Below are 19,248 nucleotides of genomic sequence, written 5' to 3'. Positions count from 1 at the left end.
GGCCAAACCGGAAGTGACGCCATCACTGCGTGTAGCGGAGATTACGGAGATAAACCATCCTGTGAAAGCTGCAATAACTAAAGTTAGAGCCGAAATACCAAGAATTACAACAATCAAGCAAGAGCAAGAGTCTGCGCCTGGCGAGGTTCTAACAGGAAAAGACGTTTTCGCGTGTCATCGGGTGTAGAGAAGCTAGAGCTAAAGAGCGAACGCTAACCCTTAGAGAAACTAACGCATTTTGATGACGCATTTGTTTTGAAGCGCTGATTGGCTGAAGTGCCCTGTCAGTCAAAGGAGTAACCGACGCCCCCTGCACGGAGTTTGTATTGGGTCGTGCCCAGACCCCACCAAGCTCCAAAATCCAAATGTGGATGTGGAGTGGGCGGGGCTGGTTTACGAGGCTAGTGTGAACACCCAAAACACACTCAAGGTTCTGCACTCGAATGGAGTCTTAATCGTGCTGCAACGTGATGGAATCTGAATGAAAGTTACGGTTAGCATTAGCATTAGCATTAATTTAGAGAGTTCATTCCTGGCTTTGGCGCTGTGCTGCCTGCAGCCTGGTGGAAGCCTTCATGCTCCCCTTCCGGCATAAAGCCGGAGCTTCAGGACAAACTGCCTCTGCTCCAGCAGGTGGAAACAGAGCGTGGAATCTTTCAGCTTGTTGTTTTCTGACTGAACTCTACCCCAAGAGCATCTCAGTGTAGCCAACAGCTGGAACTGCAGCTGTGTGAGTTCTTATAAAGTCACTGATGTCCCCAAACATGCTTCACTCTGTGTGAACCATGGATAAGAGATGAAATACACTCGTCTCTACTCACTGTCCTCTGCGTCTGATCGGTGCTTTGATGGACCGCCGGTCTGATCCGGAACCTCCAGACTGGACCGATCTGAGAGCTGCAGGAAACACCAGGTGGCCAGAGCTCCAGCAGGGCAGGGCCTGGACTCCAACTTCAGCAATGATGAAGAAAAGACTTAGTTCTTTCCGGATTTGCCGACATTGAAGACCTGACGGGGTTTGGCTTGAACCGGCTGAGTGCTGAAGCCGGTCGGTGGCTCCAGTCAAACACCGGTCCCTTGCCTGTCCTCCTCCTCCTCCTCAGTTAGTTCACAGCCTGGCAGGAGGAGCTCTGATGGGGGACCAGCGTCAGGTTTCAGGCTCTGAACTGATCCCAACACGGACACCATATGAGGAACCGGGGGGGGGGGGGGGGGGGGGGGGGGGGGGGGGCTGGTATGTGGACGGATTAAGACTGTCCTCTTTCTACTGTTACAGCCTGGCGGCTCACTCCAGCTGCTGAGTGGACCGTTTCAGCGTCTTATCATCGAAACCACAATGATCCAGAGACATTTCACTGCTGCTCGGCACCAAAAGGCCGGCAGAGTCAGACCAACGAGTCGGGGGGTTTAGCATTTCTAAGCACTTTCTCTTTGATTAATGGGTCCATGTTTACGATCGTTTATCCCTGGAGTCCCGCAAATCACACGACTGGACCAACGTCATTTGAGTGTGTGTTCATCTGTTAAATGAAAGAAGACAGGACCAGCAGCTCACTGGACATGTGTGGATTTTCTCCAGATTCATCACAATCTAAACACCTTCAAGGTTCACTTATGATCCAGAAAGGTGTGAATTTCAGCATCTTTATTTCAAGACTAAATTCCATTTTTCAAAGTTCGATCTCGTGTGAATCAGTCTGACGTTTTTATGTAAAACATGAAGAGTGATTTGTCTTGTGGCGTTCCACAGGGCAGATATCTGGGCTCCCTTCTGTTCTTCAGAACTCAACATGTTATCATTTCTGTCATTTTTTTTTTTTTTTTTTGTCACACATTTTTACCACAAGTTTGAAAAAAACCTTGTTTTTACAGCATAAAAAAAGACATGTTTTTTTTCTATAACTGAATGAATAGTCGAATTTAAATGAGAACCAACGAGACATTTCTGGATTGTTTAGAGTTAAAAATGAGGTAGACTCAAAAATTGCTGAACTTTTCAAAGAAACTTTTTTAACCTGTTGAGTTTCATTTCCAGATATGCAGATGATACTTGACTTTATGGTTTAGAACTCTGTAACGTTATTTCAGGTTGAGATTTTGGGGTCATTATGAACCATCTTCCAAGTTTATACCAATAAATCCGCATTGATCTGCTGAACAGTGTTTCACTTCGGCACATTCAACGGAAATTTGCTGAAGGATATGTTCATAAAGTAAATGGAGGTAATGAAATAAAAGACTTTTCATAAAGGAAGACCAGAGAGGAAACAAGCTCCGAAGCATCAGAAACATTTATTTTACAACAGTACATCAGATATTCGTCTGGCCGACAGACGCACACACATCCTCCGTCCACGCTACGACAGGAAACTCTCTACCTGTGGACGTACGGCGCTCGGTCACATGGGCTTCGTCTAAAACGCTACGCATCGCCTCCACGCACGGCTAGGCCTTAATCTGCTCTTAAAAAGATAAGAAAAATAAAATAAATAAAATAATGCTTCCGTGTTCTCATCTTCTGGCCGCTATATTCACACTGAGATCAGTTCTTCGTGATTCGGACTGAAGAGTCTCGGCTCTTCGTGGGTTTCTTGCTTCACATTTGGTCGATCCGGGAAACAAATCAGGAAAAGAAACAGGGAGGAGAAGAAAATTCAAGGATTGCTAATGCTGTTAGCATGTGTTGGTCTTCATTCCAAACACTGGGTGTATCAGGGACGTCCACTGACGTTTCGATGACTCTGTTAAAAGTGTGAGGTTTTCTCCATACCCTTGCCATCCTGAGTCTTTTCTCTCAACACTTCTATTCTTCCTCCTCGGATTTCATTGGCTCCTTCGCGTCTCTGTACCTTCTGGATTCGACAGTGCAACATTTCACCGACCAAACAGTTTTGGTTAATTGTGCAGGTCTCAGAAAAGATCTGTGGAAAAGTCAAACTGAACTCGAAGTCCAAAGACAGAAAAACCAATTTGAAGGTAAAAGAGAATGGGTTGGAGTTCACCGCCAGCGATGTAATACCTGCAATATCGATAACATGAAACCTGCTGCCTTCACAAACAGAACCAACAGCGTGACGGAGAACCAGGCAAATGTCCATGATTTATTTAAATTTGACTGTTTTGGGTTTCAGTTTGTGTTTTTGTTCCAGTTTTAGTTGGATTTTCTAGTTCCGATTCCCTCGTGTTCGGCACTTCATCCATCTGGTCATGACTCAATGAGGACGACGCCCTCCGCTGTACCGACACACACACTCCTGTTTCACGGCAGGTATTACATGAGCGGCGGCTCCAGACGTGCCGGTCGGGCCGGGTTCTCGGTCTGGGGTGTTTTTCTGAGCCTGCAGGCTCCTGAAACCCGGTGGAGTCGAACAGGAAGTCCAGGAGAGAAGCAGAGACTGAGAGGCTCTTATTGCACTTCCTCATGATATGTATCCATGCATGAGTGTGTTTCGCCACAGAGGAGCCGCTTTGGTTCAGTGCACGCATCCTTTTCGTTTTTTTTTATTTTTTTTTTTTTTAAGTTTTGTTTTCTGTTTTTACAAAAGTTAAACTAGCGACACAAACAAACCACGAGACGCCTGTTTTCTTCTGCGCGATAGAGGAACCGAGGCGGTTCGAGCCGAAGAGCTCCGGCTGCCGGGAAGAGATTCTGGCTAATCGGAAATAAGACTGGACAAAAACACCCTCCCTCCATCCACAACATAAATAAGAAAAACACAACCTAGAGACAGAACGGGAAAAAGGAGACTCGGTGAAACCTAAACACACACTTCACACCACATGAACAGCTTCTCTCTTCTTTTAAAACCGTCTCACAAAACAAAGAAAAAACTAAAATCAGACCGGATACAAAGGAGGCTCGGTCAGAGTGTGTGTGGCCGGGAGCTGCTGTGACAGTGTGTTTCTGAACAGTAACACTGGATTCTGCAACACACACACAGACACATGCACACACACGCGCACACGCACAGAGTGATCATTAAAGACACGGTCATGAAGTGAATGTGATGAAGACATTTCCCCACTAAGACTGAAAGTAACTGATAGTTTTCTGGATCAAACCAGGTCTGGATGGATGAACTGGCTGAAGTGTGGAGGGCCAGCAGGACCGGGGAGGGTCAGGGCCAGGGTCAGGGCCAGGGTCAGGGTAAGGGTCAGGGTCAGGGTCAGCCTGACTCTGAGCTGGTGAATGCGGCGAGGAGGGCGGAGTCTCGACCCTCTTTAGGGCAGCACCTGTTGGAGTCTGCCCTCAGACCCCCCCTCCTCCCCCAGGGGGTATCAGGGGCATTAAAACACCCCCACCCCGCTCCCGGCGCCGCCTGTCAGCTGTACCTACAGACCGCCGTCACCGCTGACCTACTTCCAGAGCGCCGCGGTGGACGTGTGAGTGAACGGGTGAACGGGAGATGCAGAGGAAGGAGCGATACGGGTGGAATCCTTTAACATTTATAGAATTGAAACCTGTGGGTGCTGTCTGAACGTGTAGTGGTGAGCTCTGCCCGATCCCCGGTTCGAGTCCAGGCTGAATTCAGATCACAAACTGCCTGTGACGGACCGAACAGCCACGTCTTCAGAGTCTGGAACAGAAACAATGAAGACTGGATGTGTGTGTGTGTGTGTGTGTGTGTGTGTGTGTGTGTGTGTGTGTGTGTGTGTGTGTGTGTGTGTGTGTGTGTGTGTGTGTGTATGTGTGTGTGTGTGTGTGTAGGATAAAGAAGAACAGAAAAAAAATAAACAAGTCAACGTGTCTGCAGCATTTGCATCAATCCTGTGATTGTGGGGAAAGCTGCGTGTGTGCGTGTGTGTGTGTGTGTGTGCGTGCGTGCGTGTGTGTGTTTAATAGGAGTCGGTCTTGTAGCTTTGGTGGGCATCGGAGGTGAGCTGAGTGGTTTCTGTGGCTGAAGACGGCTGCATCACGATGGGATCGCCACCATCTGGAGGAAACACACCAGAGAGAGGGATTGACTGAGCACACACACACACAGACACAGACACAGACACAGACACAGACACAGACACAGACACACACAGTCTCGTATTTCTATCCTTGTGGGGACCTTCCATTGACTCCCATTCATGTCTAGCCCCTAACCCTGACCCTTACCCTAACCCTAACCCACACCACAACAAAGCCTAACCCTAAAGAAATGTTTTTGACCTTTTACTTTTTTCAGTAACAACAACATGGTCAAGAAAACACTGTTTCTCCTACTTAGGACCGGAAAAAGGTCCCCACAAGGCACGTCGTTCCACGTTTTGCTATCCTTGTGGGGACATTTGGCCCCAACAAGGATAGAAATACGAGAACACACACACACACACACACACACACACACACACACACACACACACACACACACACACACACACAGAGACACGCACACACACACACACACACACACACACACACACACACACACACACAGACACACACACAGAGACACACACACAGAGACACACACAGAGACACACACAGAGACACACACACACACACACAGAGACACACAGAGACACACACACACACACACACACACACACACACACACACACACACACACACACACACACACACACACACACACACACACACACACACACACACACACACACACACAGAGACACACACAGAGACACACACACACACACACAGACACACACAGACACACACAGACACACATACACACACACACACACACACACACAGCCTCACCTCTGTCGTCAGCGGCCATCTGGGCCTCCAGGTCCTCGGGGGACACGTAGAACTCGGGCTCCTGGTCCATGGGGGGCCGGGGTTTACACTTCCCGCAGCAGCAGTTGCAGCAGCAGCACAGGCAGCAGCAGAAGTAGCAGCCGGTGGACAGGCAGCAGAAGACAAACAGCGCCTGAGGGGGCGGGGCAGAGGTCAGCGGGGGGTCAGCGGGGGGTCCGGAGCAGGAGTGGAGGGCGGAGCGGGGCGGCGGGTCCCACCTTGGCCCACCAGCTGGACAGGACGAAGTAGGTGTTGACGTTCTCCTCGCCGAACTGCTCGGCCACGTACAGCCCCAGCGAGCCGTACTTGTCGTAGATGTTCTTCTTGGTGGCGTCCGACAGGATGGAGTGGGCGTTGTTGATCTCCTTGAACTTCTCGGCCGCGTCCGGGTTGTCCGGGTTCTTGTCCGGGTGAAACTTGAGCGCCAGCTTCCTGTCGGGGGACACGGCAGAGGACGGGTGTAACGGCCGCACGCCGTCTGAACCGGGTCGCCTGGGAACGTGGACCGGCTCCAGAACCTGTGAGGGTTCCTGAAGGACTAAACCAGGCCGAGTTCTAGAAGGTTCCTGAAGGCCCTGCTGTCACACTGCTGTTTAAAGCAGGGCTCCTCAGCCACCGCCACACAAACACAGAACAGGAAGCTTTATTTTCAAAGCCTACATTTAAATTTCCCTCAGTCTGCACTGAGTTTTATTTTGAAAAACACTTCATCTCCACCAGCACTTCCTTCCGGTGCTTAACTAGGGCGGGTTTGATTTTTCATGCATCGTTGAACCGTCGTTACAGCACAGAGTCGCTTCACAGGAACAGTAAAGAGGCTTCAACGTTCAGAAATTGAAATGAGATGAAGATCTGAACCAACACCGACGCTCCACACCTGGTATCAACATCGAGGTTACGGCCGACACCGGATATTCACTGATAAACATCAGTGTGAAAGACGAGTTTCTACGGTGACTTTGTAAAAAGAAAACCTGCTGAACACTGAATATGAAAAAGTTACTGATTTCTGTTTTCTAAAACTTCCACTGCAACATAAAGAACAGAGTTAGTTTAGGTTTACTTTGGAACTTGGAAATTCTCCAACCTAAATTGTAATGTTAGAGAAAACATTACTACACGCACGCACGCACACACGCGCGCACACGCACACACGCACACAGTCTGTTTGACCCTCCTGAGCTGTTAAAACATCTTGTCGTCCTCTGACTCCCTCGAGTGGAGGACACACAGAACAACGTGTGTGTGTGTGTGTGTGTGTGTGTGTGTGTGTGTGTTACACACCTGTAGCATTTCTTGATGTCTTCTGTCGTGGCGTTCTTGTCGACTCCGAGCACGATGTACAGCGACTCTCCTGAGGTGGAGAGAGTCCTCTGTCTCTGATGGTCCATGGCGCCTCTCTCTCTGTCTCTCTCTCCTTCTCTCTCTTCCTCCCTCGCTCGCTCAGCCTCTCACCTGCCAGGTGAGACCAGAGGAGTGGGGATGAGGACTGGGTTCTGCGGCGACGCTTCTCGCTTCTTCACTTTCACTTGGTCTGCTGCTGTGAACACGAGCGTGAAGCGTTCACCTCTGCTTCACAGAAACCTCAGTAAACCTGCGGTTCTGGGCCAAACGCTGGCTACCCAGAAGCCTCAGTGAGAGGACCAGGAGGTGGACGAGGAGAGACGGTGGCGCCGATCCAGCTGAGCCCGGTCTAGAGCCAAAATTCCCCGTGCAAAAAACTCCTAATCGCGCACAGTTAAAGCACTCTGTGCGCTCGCGATCCTCTCTGCTCGCGCGGTGACATGTCTGCGCTGTCTGCTCGTGCTGTGGCGTTGACTTTTGGCACTCAGGGGGCGGGCTTTGAGTTGACGCCACTCAACCCCCCCTCCTTTGTGATTGGTTGCTCTAAACGTCTGCTGTCTTCCGGTCAGAGCCAATCAGAGGTTAAGTAAGGCGGGTTGTCATCATTTGGCGGCAGAACTGGAAAATTGAGGAGTAAAATTGACATAACATGACCTCCATACAGTGATTTGATTACTGTGGAGGAGACCTGGCTGTTTCCTGGGAGGAGAAAGAACGAATGAAAACGTTTTCATGGCGCTATCAAGGCCATCTGTCTTAAATGTATATTTAAATTATATTTGATTTATATCCGTGAGTGTATATCTGTTATTCATCTAATTATAAATCTGTCTTAGATTTTTTTTAAATTATATTGAAAGGTGTATTTAGGAGTTTTTCAACTTTAAAAATACTTATTTTCCACCAGAAATATGTTACAAATGTGTGTGTACAATGCGACCTGATATATTCACTGTAAGTACCGCTAACAGCGTTAAACTGTCACTTGAAAGTTGCGAGGAAGAAGAGCCCCTCTTCCGTGGACGCAAGCCACAGACACAAGCGTTTCATTAAGCTGCAGTTATGCCCTTTTTTTCGCTCGTTAGACAAAGTCTTTTTTCTGTCTTTTTGGTTCTGCCATCCGTGAGCGCCTCAGGGTGGCGTTGCTAGCGCTAGCGAGGGTTTCATGTTTGTTTTACGCGCTTTTGTTAAATCTTCTGCAGTGACGGTTCCTCACGCTGCCCGGGAACTTCCTCCGGTTGCTCCCTCTGGCGGAGACATGCCTGCCTCGGACTTATTGGAAGACAAACACTCAGACTTATTGGAAGACAAACACTCACGCGTTGAGTCTTCTTTTTTCATTTCTAACTAGAGCTGGCCAACAATTAATCGCACCCCAATCCTGGAGTTAATCACGATTAAAATGGCTCATTTGAAGTCTGCCGATTCCATTCAATTTTCTATTATTATTTTCTTATTAGCGCTCACTTCCTCAAACTTCATCCTCTCTCCAAGACAGCCTAAATTCAGTCACGCCGCATGGTGCCTCATACTGACCTTTATTAAGCCTGATTGTGTGTTGAAGGGAAATGAACTTTATTTTGTGTTTTCAGCGCCTGAAAAACGACCAGCTGGCCGAAACGCTTCACCGACAAAACCCGCGATTTAAGTTTCACTTTCATTTTCGTCATATTTGCGCTTGTTATTTCAGTTTGTGCCTCATACCAGCATTTTCCTCCTGATTTTTCTGATAATTCGGCCGAGTTCAATATGGCAAATAATGAGGAACGGGCCGTGTTTCACCGCTAAAAGCGCATGTGTGTTTTGTTTTTTGGAGGCAGTGAGGCTCTCCTACTCGGGGCACAAACACTAGTTTGCAGTGACGCGTCTCGTTAGGACAGCATGTGGAGCGGCCTTTATGCAGGAAAACTAAAGTTTGCCTGTAAAAAAGTAATAATTATTTTAATTTAACTTGACCTTCTAGGGGGGGCGGGGGGTGCCGTTGGGGGGGCGAGGCGCCCCCCTAATATAATGGTAGGGGAAACACTGCTATCCTAAATCTATAGTTATTTTTTTCTCTTTTTTCTGTCTTTTCCCCTCTCTCTCAGATTTCATTTGGTTCTATGCCAGGATCAGTGAAGTACTTTTGCTATTTGTTTTTGTTTCTTTGTTTTGAGCAGGTGGTATGTTGATAAGTTTCAGAAGTCACAAAAGTATTAGACCCATCTGAAGACAGTAGATGTTTAGAGCAACCAATCACAAAGGAGGGGGGGGTTGAGTGGCGTCAACTCAAAGCCCGCCCCGAGTGCCAAAAGTCAACGCCACCGCGTGAGCAGACAGCTCAGACATGTCACCGCGCGAGCAGAGAGAGAGCGCAGAGAGGCATCGCGAGCGCAGAGAGACTGGCTTCACTGTGCGCGATTATGATTTTTTTGCGTGTGGAATTTTGGCACTAAAATGACGCCACAGCCTTCGGCGCTGGAGCCAGCGAAAGCAACAAACCGGTTCAGGCGAGGTAACCTGAGGTCGCGGCAGGCAGGCGCACGAGGAGGGATTATTCACGACGTGAATGAACGCCGCCTTTCCGGTGAGTTCACCTGCTCCGGCCTCTCAGCAGGAAGCAGTGTGACGACAGAAAGATGGGAGTGGAACGCTGGGCGCCGCTCATCGGACTCATCGGACGCCATCGGACTCTGAAGTCCCCGCATGTCCACAGGACGTTACAAGAATTTAGGATTTTAGGTCCAGAAATGAAGAGTACCTGAAACTCGGCTCTTCAGGATCTCACAGCACTTCCACAACAAGTCAGACGCCACAGCTGAAATGTTTCTGTCGCAATTTGTGCAAAATACACACCTTGACGTTAAAAAGCCAGATTTATGACAGCGCTGTTCAACAAAGAACGTTTCCACAAACTGACGGGACTGAGGTTCCTCTTTATTTGAATCGAGGCTGAATCGTAGCGTCTATTAACGCGGTGAGAAGGAGGTCATATCAGCCAGCCCCGGGTCAGGGCCGAGGGTCGGTCCTGCCAGACAGCAGGCGTACGGGGGGGTCGGGGGGTCGGGGGGGGTTAACAAGCTTACAGACCAGGCTAAGCTCCAGCCTGGAGCAGGCTGGGAACCACCAACCACAAACTGCCTGGAACACAGCAGGACGAAGTGTGTTCCACCCCGACCGGCGCTGCAGGAGGCCGAGAGGGTCTCAGAGGGTCTCAGAGGGTCTCAGAGGGTCTCAGAGGGTCTCAGAGGGTCTCAGAGGCTCGTCCCCGTCTGGACGGACCGGAGCTCCGCCGCCTCCCGCTTCTCGCTCCCGCCTCCTGAGCAGGAGGAGGAGCAGCAGTACGACGGGACAGAACTCTTCAACCAAACCACTGCTGCTTACAGCGACGCCACGGGCACGGCGTGGAGGCTGAGCAGAGCAGAGCAGTGAACAGAGCAGTGCTTCAGGCTCAAACGCACCGATTTCCTTTCAGAAAGTCTGGCCTTGACGCCGTTTTCTGCCGTTTCTGTGGAAACAGTTTCCAGAACGCTGCTGTGTAAACATGAAGCTTTCCTGAAACGAGGCCTGGCTGGTTAGAAACTTCAAACGCCGCGTCGCACGAGCTTTCATTTCTCCACTCCCAGCTGAGCTTCGGAAACTCTCCCCTCGGTGTCGGCCCGCCATTCAAAGAACAAACACTCATTTTCTGAAGGACTTTAAACAGACGGAATAAAAAACGACACTAAAACAAGCGTCTGGCGCACGTCCGTGAATTTCCACGTTACTGAAATGTGCTGGACTGATGAAGCTCTCAGGAGTCCTGAAGGGTGGGGCGGGATAGGTGGGAGGGGGGGTTGTTAATCTCAGCAGATTACCTGTGTCTGTGTGTGTGTGTGTGTGTGTGTGTGTGTGTGTGTGTGTGTGTGTGTGTGTGTGATGTTGAGAGGAGGAGGACTAGCAGGAACTCTGAGCTCTGGAAACGCTCCGCATCGTCCTGCACTGAGCGGCAGAACGTGGAGACGAAGGGAAAAAGGTGAGAGTTTAAATCTTTGGAGACCTTTAGGACACCAGATGGCCCCCCAATCCCCCCCCCCCCCCCCCCCCCCCCCCCCCCCCCCCCACACACACACCCCACCCCCAGACAAGTCTGTCAACACTTCCATTTAACACCTTCCTATGTCCCGCCCTCTGCCGAGCATGGATTAACCAATCCCAGCACAGTCCCAATGCCACGGGACCTGGATTAACCAATGGGAGGGTCAGAACCGCCGAGAGTCCAGGGATTAACAGCCTGTGTGTGTGTGTGTGTGTGTGTGTGTGTGTGTGTGTGTGTGTGTGTGTGTGTGTGTGTGTGTGTGTGAGTTTTGAATAATCGCATCCAACCATCTTTCAGAGCCGAAAAGCTTCCAGCGCAGAGGGGAACCCTTCACCTCCTGCACCTGAAACCCCGTCCACTTCACCTCCACCGCCTTCTTTCAATGTTGTTTTTTTAATATTTGCTTCGGGTTTCTGAAGTTTTGCGACTTGCAGATCCTGTTAGTTTAACCATAAAGACGCGAACGCTGCCTGCAGCTGAGACGGTTCAGATGTCCTCCCGGTTGCCTCGCCGTGTTGTGGAATCTGGTGTTCGTTAAGCTGTTTGTGCAGCAGACACGGTGTCCTCCCGGGTTTTCACGGCTGTCTCCACGGTGGGAAGGAGAGCTGCAAGCAGCTTCACCGGCTGATAACCATCCACCGCCCGGGTTATTTTTATCGCTCCTGTCACGTTTTTTCTGCAGAACCTTCTCTTTGGTCGCTGATCCACACCTTTGTCATCCTCGTGAGCAGATCTCACCTCCGCTCTTCTCGGGAGGTTTTATTTCCGTCTCCTCGGCTCCCTTCAGTCTTCACGGGCCTCTGCACCGACTACCCTCCTCTGACGTACGCACTTGGACAGAACCGTCTCTTCTGTCTTCCTGTGTCTAACACCACCTCGTCTGCAAGTCACTTCTGCTTTCTCCTTCCTCCTATTCGGTCTTTCAAAAAGCACAACAGCCAGACGGACTTATTGATCATGTGAAACTATAATTATCAGTTCAGACTCAAATAAACACCAGCAGCGCTTTCATTATTTAACAGGTGACACTTCAGCTGACGTGTCTGCAGAGCAGCTGCCTCATGTCCACGCTGGTTTACCAGCAGGAACCAGCAGGAGCCGCTTTCAGCATAGAAGTCCGAGTCAGTCTGCTCCTCCTCTGGCGTCTCTCTGCTCTGAAGGAACAACTTCTTCTGTTGTTCTGTCACTGAACGTTGTGCGTTGTTTAACTATGGACCGGCTGTTACCATCAGCCCGGCCTTCAGGACTGCGCAGCGACGCGTTTAGCCTGGAGCGAAGTTTTGGTTGTTTATTAAACTGTTAACCACACGTCCATCTCAGTGTTTCAATAACTGCCTCAGGTGTTTCATAAGCAAATAACTGATCCGAATGAAGCGTTAAAGTCAAGACGTGGAAAATATCAAGAAGTCCTAAAAATTCCACAGTTCTAGACAAAACTGAACTGTGGAACAATTCAATTAACAAACTAGAATTTGGCCCTGAGAGAGCGCAGACCCCCGCCACAGCTCAAATCAGTCACCGACAACAATAAGAACACCAGATATAATAAAACAACATTATGATCGGGGGTGTGATCGGACAGGAGCGCTGTGGCGTGCGATGCCTCTCTCTCTCGTCCTCTCTCCCTGTGTGTGTGTGTGTGTGTGTGTGTGTGTGTTTATCTGAAAAGGAAAACCGAAAAGCAACATAATTTATGTTATTTTACTTCATTTTAATTTGAAAATGGACCGGATTCTGTCGTATTTTCCCGACTTCCTGTGTGGTGCGATCTGCTCTGTCCAGCTTTACAGCTGGTCCACGGCGCGGCTCGCGGAGGAAATAGAGGAGCGGAGCGCCGCGGTCCACGGCGCGAGCCGCTACGGACGCGGCGCTGTCCCGCGCCTCCTGTGTGAACTAGGGCTGCTCGATATTGGAAAAAACTGATATCGCGATTTTTTTGGGGGCTTGTGATATATTGCGATATATATTGCGATATTAAAAATAGAAGAATTTTCACCAGATGACCTGAATAGCTCCATTTGGGGAGATGGCCACTTGAGAGACATACGTGGTGTTTCATACCGCTTGTCGAGCATGCAGATCATTTTTTTAAATCCCACTTTAACGATCCACGGCGTTCAATGACACCATGTCTTTCGCTAGGTAAAAATTTATTGCATCCGTGATTTGTTGATGCTGTTTGGAGTTCCTATCATACGGTGTTATGCCGGCAAAGGCAGAACACCGTATCCCCCCCCCCCGCTGTGGAGGAGGGAGGGGGGCGGTGAGTGCCGAGCAGGAGGGAGGGAGAGAGAGCGGCTGTGCGGAGCATGGAGCAGCTTGCTGCTTTTACGAAACAAAAAAGTTAAAAATAATAAAAAAAATATTGCACATCCTGCGATGTGACTATTTCACATGCGCACATTGCAATATGTTCAAACGATATACTGTGCAGGCCGAGTATGAACCGTCACATCGGTTAACAGGGGCGCCGGTCTGACCGTCGGAGCGCGGCGCTTCCACTTCCGCGTCGGACGCGACGCGTCCTGTGAACCAGGCGTTTGTCCCCCTGTCGGCGGGCCTGCCCAGCCATGTGAAAGACTCCCTATCTCTCAATGAGAAAGAATCCTTCAAAAACTTCCTGGATCCAGACAGTGATCCAGATCTTCACCAAAATTTAATGGATTCTAAGTTAGCCCAAGACCCACCTTTCCACTAAGTTTCATTGCAATCCGTCAATTACTTTTTCCGTAATCTTGCTAACAGACCAACCGACCAACCAATGTGATTACATAACCTCCTGGCGGAGGTAATTAACTAACAAATTAAAAGTTCCGCTTTCTTTCATATGGGAGGAAACTAACTGAACAAAGCATGAAGGATAAACGCTGCGGATTCAGAGGAACAACCACACGTTTGTTGGGTCGTGACAGTAAAATGAGAGCAGGGACTCAGAAAACCAAACATCAGTCCGATTGGAGGAGAGTCCGGCTCTGAAGCCTCGGCTGCTCCTGTCTGACAATCACTGGACGTGACGAGGACTCCGGCTTTCTAAAGACAGTCAACACAGCTGCTGCACACGGCGGGACGCTTCCTGCTGCTGCAGCTCTCTGGTCCAGGTTGACACAGTCTTTTGTTTCGTCCACAAAACACCGGAAACGAGCCCAGATCTCTGCAGCAGAGCAGAGGACGGACGTCTGGAGGGGCTGACCGCCTGCAGAGAACCCCGGCGGTCCCTGGTCCCCATTGAAGAACCATGAACTTCCTGAGCGCCCTGCAGCTTGGTTCTCGGCTGTGGTTCGCCTCAGGACCAGCAGGTCCTTCTCTGGCTCCTGCTCTTGTCACAGACGACACCACCTCAAGCTGTGGACGATGATTTGATGCCTGATGGCCGTGCAGGATCTGGACCATTTGGGGTTAGACCACCGTCACCTTCACATGCGAGTCTGTCCCCTGTAGCCCAGGGTCTCTGGTCTCTGGTCAGTCCTGCAGGGTCTCTGATGTCTGAAGTCTGCAGTGTGGATAAACCTGACTTGCTGTGCTCCAGGAGGTCCGGCATGTCCAGGAACGATCTCAGCTACCAGCTCGACGCTCCACGACGGTTCGCTTATAACAACCAAACATTCAACAAAGTCCGAGCTCCGGGTCTCCTCTGAACGGAGCGGAGTGCCATGAAGTTCATGTCCGTCTAAATGAAACCCAGATGAGTTGAAGTAGAAGCACAAACACAAAGCAACAGAAGCCATGAAGCACAGACGGCCGTGTGGAGCTGCTGCGACGAGACCTGAGAGAGCGGTCTGCTGCACGCTCTCCTTCACTCATTATCTGTGTTTCTGAAAACAATCCTCTGAAATCGATCATTTCCAAACGGAGCTCTGGTTCCAGACAGATGAGTCTTACCTGGACAGACCTCCGGCTGGACGACTCCCCCTTTCAGATCTGATGTCTTCTTCCTTTAATTTGCTGAAGTTGAATATTTTAAAACCAAACCTGCAGAGCTGACCTTCGGCTTCATGCTGTCTGAATCAGTCACGTTGCGTTCTCACAGAGGCCGTCATATCGAAAGCAAAACTGAAGGCTGAAATTCCAGAACGGCTCAGAACATGCAGAAGTGAGGCTGGTGTGATCGCAGCGAGACGAGCAGGCTGAACAGAGCGAACCCTCCTCCCTCCCAGGCGTCTACATTTAGCAGAAGAATGCAAAAAGAAAAGGCCAATCCAATTCATTAGCTACTGTCCAATCAGCCGCCTGTCAGCGCTCTCGGACATGCTAACACTGCAGCAGAACACTTCACAGTAACGACGAGCATGAGAGACACGCTGAGACTCGCCGCTCAGCGACCACACGCCTTGTCAGCCCATCTCTTCAGCTCTGACCTCTTTATATTTGCAAAAGTGAAATAAAGATTCACTCAAAGTCTGAACTCGTCTGTCAGCAAGCGGTACGTCTTCTGAACGATCAACAGACCAACAGCCAGCACTCTGAACAGCAGACGATACCAGGAAGACAGTGAGAGGCTCACTGAAGTGAAACGAGTTCAGGGTTTGAACATGAAGCCTGAGTGATGATCAGGAACAGGCCTGATCACGGCTCACCGCAACAATCAGCACTGGGTCAACGAATCCTTTTAGATTTCAACCTCTAGAAACCCCAACGACACGTCAGGTGGCGTGAAGGGAAACGATGGAGACACGTCCACATGGACCCGGTCCTCCTCCAGGCAGCTGGAGCGGAGGGGACTGAACGGTGTCCCGGCAGCAGCTGACGGTCCACCACGGGACAGAGGACAGACTCACGACCCAGGCTTTCATCAACCGCCACTTCTCATTGAAAAGCAGAAGTCAGCTCCGCCCCCTCACGGCGCCGCGGTGAGATTAGCCTCGTTTCACCTTCCGACACGTCGCCCGGATCAAGCAGCATCTGAGTGAGGACAAGACCTGAAGGGGTAAACCGGCCGTCTCATCCAGAGGACACATTCAGAGTCAGACTTCAGCAAAGTGCTTCCAGCTCGTCGGCTTCTCTCATCGCGCCACTCCGCTCAGGTGCCAGCTGTGATCTTCAGTGTTCGGCTGAAGCTTCAGCGAAGGCCTCTGCTCCACCGAAGCCAGCCACTGAAAACAATGCTGGGATTTTACAGGAAGAACAAATGAAAATGATATCTTAATAGTTCAGCAGTAATTTACCAGCTGTGCTCAGAAATGTCAGTATTTGGGCCCGTTTCCACGACGACGATTCAAGAGGAAAAATCTCTGAGCTTCTGATCGAGAAAAGATTCTGAGTTTAAACAGCAACGTTCTGTCAATGAAGTTACTTCACACAGAAAAACGGAAAACTATCCATTAGCATGTTGAGCCACGAGTTGGCGTTTTTCTGACACCCAGTAGAATCTGGACCGGGACCAGTAGAATCTGAACCAGGACCAGTAGAATCTGAACCGGGACCAGTAGAATCTGAACCGGGACCAGTAGAATCTGGACCAGGACCAGTAGAATCTGAACCAGGACCAGTAGAATCTGAACCGGGACCGGGACCAGTAGAATCTGAACCAGGACCAGTAGAATCTGAACCAGGACCGGGACCAGTAGAATCTGGACCAGGAGACTCTGGACCAGGACTTATTAGAATCAAAAACATTGATTTAAATGAACCACATTCATCAAAATACTGCAAAACTAAAACAAAGCATCACATTCTGTAAGAACTGGAACTGACGGAGAGCTGAACACATCCACCCACAGCTCGACGGTTTTCTCCAATGAGAGAAGAAGTGAAGAAGAGGGTGAACGGCGAGGAGAAGCCGGCGCCGGAGCTCAGCCGGTCTCCTGCGACGACACGAATATCCACGCCGAACACCAGCGGCCCGACCAGGAAGCCCAGCCGGGGGAAATTTTAGGCTTTCAGGGTCACGGAGGCGACGGCGGCGCCGAGACAGACGCTTTGGAAGGATGTGACGAGAAAGACGCCGTTGAGGGAACCGCGGTTATCAAGACAGCAGGCAGGTCAACAGTCGCTTCAACATCCTGCATCCACAGCACTGAAATATTTGATCAAGAGCTGAACAGGAACTTCACCCGTTCCTCCTGCTGGACGCTCACTGATCATATCCCTCTCTGACCCGCCGCTGCCTGAGCCCCGTCATACCATTCAAACTGTGTGTGTGTGTGTGTGTGTGTGTGCGTGTGTGTTACAGGCTGAGTCAGAGGAGAGAAACGATTGGGTGACACACTTCCCGGACACACCAGTGATCACAATGCTTTGTGGGAAATGTTGAACCTGCAAACTGAGAAAATCGATGACTGGGGTTAAAAAAAAAAAGAAAGTGGGAATAAATAAAGAAGCTAAGCTGTCGTCACATCTGCCTGCAGCTGGTCGTTATGGTTCCACACGGTGGCGGGAAGTCGCGTGGCGGCGGATCAGCTGAGTCACATCAGGTCAGTTTTACAGAAACACGTCTAGAAACATTCAAACTGACAGTGGAGGTTCCCTTTAGAAACTGAAGAGTGGCCAAAAAAATACCACACACACACACACACACACACACACACACACACACACACACACACACACACACACACACACACACACCAGGGATATCACGTACTGTGGTGGACTGTTTTAATAAAGCCTGCAGTGATGAATGTGTCTGAAACATGGGGATTTCTGCTGATCATGGCAGTAAACCAGACATTCTCACGTGGAGCAGCGCGTCTGAACGTTGGATCAAATCATATCCAACAAACTCTGCATCATCTTAATTCTAGATAAATGTTACTGGAAATCAGGTGACTTCATTTTCCTTGTGGAAACGTGGAATCCGGTCCAAACCAACAGTCACTCCGGTTTCAGTGAAAACACGAACACACAGAGCCATCAAGAGGAAAAACACCTCCATCAAATCCAAATGTGAGGCAGTGTATGTTCAAATCTCCCTCTTCTCTCAATCGGAAGGTTTCAGAGTTGATTCTCCATCTCCCACATGCCGAAGTGCCCTTGAGCAAGACACCACACCGAATGGCACTACGTTTCACTGCAGCCGCCTCCACTGATGTGTGAATGAGTGAATGTGATCATCAGAGTGAAGCACTTTGGGGACTGGTGGGAAAGTCTTATATAAGTGAAATCCATTCAAAACGCCAGAGTTCATCCGATAAAAGCGCTGAAACAGATACAGACAGCGCTGACTGCTCCCATCTGCCATCATCAATACGAGGAACGGTCCAACTCTGCACCAGACCACAGCTGAAGGCAATGAAGGGAAGTACTGACCTGAGATGAAGAGCAATAGCAAAGTTTCTGCGCTGTCAGGGAAAGCAGGATGTCCGCATTAATCCAGACCTGCTCCTGAAGCTCGGATATAAACACAGCGTCCCGACTAGTTACAGCTTTACACGGCAGATTGGTTAATATCCATGCTTGAACAGGCATCAGGTGAGATAAAAACGAAAATTAAGAATACATGTAGCGGAGACTCCAGACTGTAAATCCGGATTTAATCCGAGTCCTGCGCTGCCTTTTAACCCCAGACTGGGTAAATCAGAGCCGTCTGAAGGGAAAAACCGACACCTCCAGCCCGGATCTGATCAGAACTCATCGTGACAGTGCTGTCGGTTCGTGGCAGGCGAGAAACTAGAAAATACCGGTCAGCTCGGGAATCAAACCCGGTTAAAGCGGATAATCTCCAGGCATCAGAGGCAGCGGCAGCATCCATGTTGGTTAGCCTGCCGTTAGCTTCTAGCTCGCGAACTAATCCAAGGGCAGCAAAGCTCACTAACGTTAGCCCGGATCGGAGGCGCTTTTCCCACCTTTCTTCAAAGCCGGCCGCTGTGTGGCTTCTGGTCCCCCCCTGCGACTTGTAGCCTGACCTCAGGTTTATATCACTCGCATCTCACTTGCGCTGTTTTCCGCCGTTCGACCATTCAAATGCCTCCTCGGAGCAAGCACCGGGCTAACGGCTACACTGCTGTTATGGAATGACTAGTTTCCATGTTAACTGGTGACCCACTTCCTTTTTCGTCCGTTTTGCTGGTTGTAACTGCAAATTTTAAAAAAAGAAAATCGGAAAACATAACACACTGTATAAATTTATTGTGAAACGGCTTTCGCCAGGTCAACTACTGGT

The 19,248-nt window shown here is 49.8% G+C and overlaps 1 protein-coding gene across 3 annotated transcripts; it reads right to left on the bottom strand.

The window, feature by feature from the left end:
• Positions 1–2,273: 2,273 nt before the first annotated feature.
• Positions 2,274–19,086, bottom strand: LOC115408209 (dnaJ homolog subfamily C member 5-like). Of its 3 annotated transcripts, XM_030118850.1 has the most exons (6): positions 18,932–19,086; positions 7,034–7,204; positions 5,968–6,181; positions 5,711–5,882; positions 4,835–4,934; positions 2,274–4,706 (listed from the first exon to the last, which is right to left on the bottom strand). In XM_030118850.1, the coding sequence occupies exons 2-5, from the start codon at positions 7,138–7,140 to the stop codon at positions 4,837–4,839; spliced, it is 591 nt and encodes a 196-aa protein (XP_029974710.1). In that variant the 5' UTR covers positions 7,141–7,204; positions 18,932–19,086; the 3' UTR covers positions 2,274–4,706; positions 4,835–4,836. The 3 variants fall into 3 exon arrangements, with proteins under 3 accessions (XP_029974710.1, XP_029974708.1, XP_029974711.1); XM_030118848.1 differs by having other exon boundaries at positions 2,274–4,934; XM_030118851.1 differs by lacking the exon at positions 18,932–19,086 and adding an exon at positions 15,030–15,170 and having other exon boundaries at positions 2,274–4,934.
• Between the last annotated feature and the right edge of the window lie 162 nt (positions 19,087–19,248).

The sequence above is a fragment of the Salarias fasciatus genome, chromosome 20, assembly GCF_902148845.1.
Source record: "Salarias fasciatus chromosome 20, fSalaFa1.1, whole genome shotgun sequence".
Lineage (NCBI taxonomy): Eukaryota > Metazoa > Chordata > Actinopteri > Blenniiformes > Blenniidae > Salarias > Salarias fasciatus.
This window is presented reverse-complemented; position numbering and strand designations above follow the sequence as displayed.

Bases quoted from the DNA above. Each gene is read 5' to 3' on its own strand.
- LOC115408209 (XM_030118848.1), bottom strand. From the start codon at position 7,140: ATGGACCATCAGAGACAGAGGACTCTCTCCACCTCAGGAGAGTCGCTG. The intron at 6,182-7,033 runs GTGTGTAACACA...GTCCCCCGACAG, and splicing joins GACATCAAGAAATGCTACAG to GAAGCTGGCGCTCAAGTTTC. The intron at 5,883-5,967 runs GTGGGACCCGCC...CCGCCCCCTCAG, and splicing joins TGTCCAGCTGGTGGGCCAAG to GCGCTGTTTGTCTTCTGCTG.